Raw genomic sequence first — 5,101 nt, 5'->3', positions numbered from 1 at the left:
TTAGGGGACAATGTAGGGGACTAGGTGAAAACGTAGGGGACAAGGTGACAACGTAGAGGACTAGGTGAAAACGTAGAGGACTAGGTGAAAACGTAGGGGACAAGGTGAAAACGTAGGGGACAAGGTGACAATGTAGGGGACAAGGTGACAACGTGGGGGACAAGGTGACAACGTGGGGGACTAGGTGACAACGTGGGGGACTAGGTGACAACGTGGGGGACTAGGTGACAATGTAGGAGACTAGGTTAAAAATGTGGGGACTAGGTGACAACGTGGGGACTAAGTGACTAGGTGACAGTGGGGGACTAGGTGAAACACGTGGGGGACTAGGTGAAACGTGTGGGACTAGGGAACCTAGGTGAAAACATGGGGGACTAGGTGACAACGTGGGGGACTAGGTGACTAGGTGAAAACGTGGGGGACTAGGTGACAACGTGGGGGACTAGGTGACTAGGTGACAACGTGGGGGGGGGCAGTAGTGTGTGTGTCAGCTGTCAGAGGGTTATACTCTCAGCTCCAAAGGGTGTGTTAAAGTAGTCTCTCTATATATCAGATCCTTTCTGCCTGCGCTTGGAGGGGGGCACCAGACGGGCGGGCAGTTCAGGGGGCAGACCATGCCCCTCTAACTTCACCTCGATCAGGTGGCTGGCCAGGGCAAACTCCTCGTCATCCAGCATGCCATCTCGGTCCACATCCGACAGCTTCCAGATCCTCCCCAGTACGGAGTTAGGCAGCCGGGTGCTCACCATCCAGTCCTTGGCCTTGGTGCCRCTCAGCTTGCCCTCGTTGGGCGCCAGGTTGTAGAAGATCTCGTCRTATTTGGGCTTGTCCTTGGTCACCACCCAGGCCATCTCGCCCCCATCCTCGCCCTCCTTCTCCACGTCTCCGAATGGGTCGTTCTTCACGAAGGGCCCGGCGCGGGTTCCCAGGAAAGCCCCCCCCTGCACCACTGGCTGCACCCCCATGTTGATCTCCTCCTGGCGCAGCAGGGGCATCAGCTTGGCGATGTCGGATGCCAGCAGCTCGTCCAGAGCAACCATCAGGGACGGTTTCAGGGGCTTGAACTTACTGAAGTCATGGGTCAACAGCTGTTCCTGGATGGGAACAGAGAACAGAGCAAACTTGTCAGCAAATCAGTCCACCTGGGAAATAAAATGGCTTGCGAAAGTATTCACTCCCTTGGCATTTTTCATTTTTTTTTGTCTTACAACCTGGAATTAAAATAGATTTTGTATCATTTGATTTACACAACACACTTTGAAGAAGCAAAATATTTTTTCTTGTGAAAGAAACAAGAAATTTGACAAAAAAACTGAAAACTTGAGCGTGCTTAACTTCTTTGATATAGGGGGAAGCATTTTCACTTTTGGATGAATTGCGTGCCCATAGTGAACTGCCTACTACTCTGTCCCAGATGCTAATATATGCATATTATTATTACTATTATTGGATAGAAAACACTGAAGTTTCTAAAACTGTTTGAATGATGTCTGTGAGTATAACAGAACTCATATGGCAGGCTAAAACCTGAGAAAAAATCCAAACAGGAAGTGAGAATTCTGAGAAGGGTCGATGTTAAAGTCATCGCCTATTCAATTCCCTGTAATATATGGATCTGTTTGCACTTCCTACGCCTTCCACTAGATGTCAACAGTCTGTAGAACGCTGAATGAAGCCTCTAGTGTTATGTGGGGCCGGATGGGAGGTGTTTCAGTCACTGGTCTGGCAGTTTGCCAGTTCTTGCTCACGCGCTTTCCTCATGATATCGCCTTGCGTTCCATTACTTATACAGACATGAAGAAATGCTCCGGTTGGAACGTTATTGGATATATATGATAACAACATCCTGAAGATTGATTCTCTACTAAGTTTGACCAGTTTATTCGACTTGTAATATAATTTTTTTGAAGTTTTCATCCGACGTTTGCCTGCATCTGCGCGAGCGTTTGGACAGTAGCAAAAGTAGGTAATTGGACATAAGTAATGGACATTATCGAACAAAACAACGATTTATTGTGGAACTAGGATTCCTGGCAGTGCATTCTGATGAACATAATCAAAGGTAAGGGAATATTTATGATGTAATTTCGTATTTCTGTTGACTCCAACATGGCGGAGAAATGTTGTTAAATCTGAGCGCTGTCTCAGATTATTGCATGGTGTGCTTTTTACGTAAAGTTTTTTTTAAATCTGACACAGCGGTTGCATTAAGAACAAGTGTATATTTAATTCTGTGTTAAACATGTATCTTTCATCAAAGTTTATGATGAGTATTTCTGTTATTTGACGTGGCTCTCTGCAATTACTCCGGATATTTTAGAGGCATTTCTGAACATGGCGCCAATGTAAACCGAGATTTGTGGATATAAATATGCACATTATCGAACAAAACATAAATGTATTGTGTAACATGATGTCCTATGAGTGTCATCAGATGAAGATCATCAAAGGTTAGTGATTAATTTTATCTCTATTTCTGCTTTTTGATACTACTATCTGGGAAAATGATACTACTTTGGGAAAATGGCTGTGTTTTTCTGTGGCTATATACTGAGCTAACATAATTGTTTGGTGTGCTTTCCCCGTAAATACCTTTTGAAATCAGACATGTTGGCTGGATTCACAACATGTGTAGCTTTAATTTGGTGTCTTTCATGTGTGATTTCATGAAAGATTTATTTTTATAGTAATATATTTGAATTTGGCGCGCTACATTTTTTCTGGATTTTGGCCAAGTGGGATGCTACCGTCCCACCTATCCCAGAGAAGTTAACTATTCATCTCAAGGTCAATACTTTGTAGAGACACCTTTTCCAGCAATTACAGCTGCAAGTCTCTTGGGGTATGTCTCTATAAGCTTGGCACATCTAGCCACTGGGATTTTTGCCCATTCTTCAAGGCAAAACTGCTCCAGCTCCTTCAAGTTGGATGGGTTCCGCCGGTGTACAACAATCTTTAAGTCATACCACAGATTTTTAATTGGATTGAGGTCTGGGCWTTGACTAGGCCATTCCAAGACATTTAAATGTTTCCCCTTAAACCACTCGAGTGTTGCTTTAGCAGTATGCTTAGGGTCATTGTCCTGCTGGAAGGTGAACATCTGTTCCAGTCTCAAATCTCTGGAAGACTGAAACCGGTTTCCCTCAAGAGTTTCCCTGTATTTAGCGCCATCCATCATTCCTTCAATTTTGACCAGTTTTCCAGTCCTTGCCGATGAAAAACATCTCCACAGCATGATGCTGCCACCATCATGCTTTACTGTGGGGATGGTGTTCTCGGGGTGATGAGAGGTGTTGGGTTTGCGCCAGACATAGCATTTTCCTTGATGGCCAAAAAGCTCAATTTTAGTCTCATCTGAACAGAGTATGTTTAGGGAGTCTCCCACATGCCTTTTGGCAAACACCAAACACGTATGCTTATTTTTTTCTGGCCACTCTTCCGTAAAGCCCAGCTCTGTGGAGTGTACGGCTTAAAGTGGTCCTATCGACAGATACTCCAATCTCCACTGTGGAGCTTTGCAGCCCCTTCAGGGTTATCTTTGGTCTCTTTGTTTCCTCTCTGATTAATACCCTCCTTGCCTGGTCCGTGAGTTTTGATGGGCGGCCCTCTCTTGCCAGGTTTGTTGTGGTGCCATATTCTTTCAATTTTTTAATAAGGGATTTAATGGTGCTGTGTGGGATGTTCAAAGTTTCAGATTTTTTTTTAGAACCCAACCCTGATCTGTCCTCCACAACTTTTGTCCCTGACCTGTTTGGAGAGCTCCTTGGTCCTCATGGTGCCGCTTGCTTTGTGGTGCCGCTTGCTTAGTGGTGTTGCAGACTCTGGGGTCTTTCAGAACAGGTGTATATATATACTGAGATCATGTGACACTTATATAATGTCCACCTGTGTGCAATCTAACCAATTATGTGACTTCTGAAGGTAATTGGTTGCACCAGATCTTATTTAGGGGCGTCATGGCAAAGGAGGTGAATACATATACATGCACCACTTTTCCGTTTTGAATTTTTTTGAATTTTTTTAAATAAGAAAACATTTTCATTTCACTTCATGTAATGGACATACACAAAATAGTCCAAATTGGTGAAGTCCAAATAAAAATCTGTTTTAAATTACAGGTTAAAATGCAACAAAATAGGAAAACCGCCATGGGTGATGAATACTTTTGCAAGGCACTGTATGACTTAGAGATGGATTACTGAGGGATGCTGGGCTTTTGCTATGGACATTGAGAAGTCTCACCTTTCCACAGAGTGGTCATATTAGTGCTGGACACTGAAACCCAAACGTTTATTTTTTTATCATGTTGAGTGTTTTCTAATTCATGAAAAAAAGACAGACAGAAAGACAGGCAGGCAGACAGACCTGCATCTTGGCACAGTCAGGGAAGTCCCCAGCAGAGATGTGGTGCTGCAGCTGGATCTTGGAGAAGATGACAGGAAGTTGGTAGATCAGGTTCTTCTTCCTATTGTCCTTCCTGAAGGTTGACATCTCCTTCTTCAGGTAACTTATGATGTGGGCATGCACCTGGAGGGGGGAGAGAGGGGGGAGGGAGAGAGAGAAAGAGGGGAGGATATTAACTTCAGCAAAGCCACTTTCTCCTCAATGTCTTATATCAAACTGAGTCAAACACCTTATTCTTCAGTACCTAGTCAGAAAGGTGTGGTTGCAGATTATATCATCTAGTAGCTGAATGAGACAGACAGCGGGAGGGAGATCCAGAGAGAGAGAACCTACCCTGACCAGCCGTGCCCTCTTCACCAGGTCGTTGAGCTTCCTGAGGGCTGCGTTATGAGGAAGATTCTGGATGTCACTAAACAGATCCTCCTCCTCCAGCTCAAACAGACGACGGTTATCAGGGACCAGCAGCGGCTCGGACCAGAACGACCCGATATACACCCTCACGACCTCTGGGGTGTTGAACACCTGTCAATCAATCCAATATATCCATGAAGCCCTTTTTACAGTTATCACAAAACGTTATACCCACTACCCTTTAGGTGTTCTACCCACTACCCTTTAGGTGTTATACCCACTACCCTTTAGGTGTTATACCCACTACCCTTTAGGTGTTATACCCACTACCCTTTAGGTGTTATAC

The 5,101-nt window shown here is 44.6% G+C and overlaps 1 protein-coding gene across 2 annotated transcripts in view; it reads right to left on the bottom strand.

Moving 5' to 3' along the window:
• Positions 1-345: 345 nt before the first annotated feature.
• Positions 346-5,101, bottom strand: part of LOC112071047 (EH domain-containing protein 2-like) — a 36,240-nt gene continuing 31,484 nt past the window's right edge. For both annotated transcript variants that reach the window (XM_024138499.2, XM_070439229.1), the window contains exons 6-8: positions 4,738-4,926; positions 4,366-4,527; positions 346-1,094 (exon numbers count right to left, since the gene is read on the bottom strand). In XM_024138499.2, the coding sequence (XP_023994267.1) occupies positions 543-1,094; positions 4,366-4,527; positions 4,738-4,926 (903 nt within the window). In that variant the 3' untranslated portion in view covers positions 346-542. The remainder of the gene's footprint in view (positions 1,095-4,365; positions 4,528-4,737; positions 4,927-5,101) is intronic.

The sequence above is a fragment of the Salvelinus sp. IW2-2015 genome, unplaced genomic scaffold (assembly GCF_002910315.2).
Source record: "Salvelinus sp. IW2-2015 unplaced genomic scaffold, ASM291031v2 Un_scaffold1500, whole genome shotgun sequence".
NCBI lineage: Eukaryota > Metazoa > Chordata > Actinopteri > Salmoniformes > Salmonidae > Salvelinus > Salvelinus sp. IW2-2015.
The sequence above is the reverse complement of the archived record's forward strand: the minus strand, read 5'-3'. Positions and strand labels throughout refer to the sequence as shown.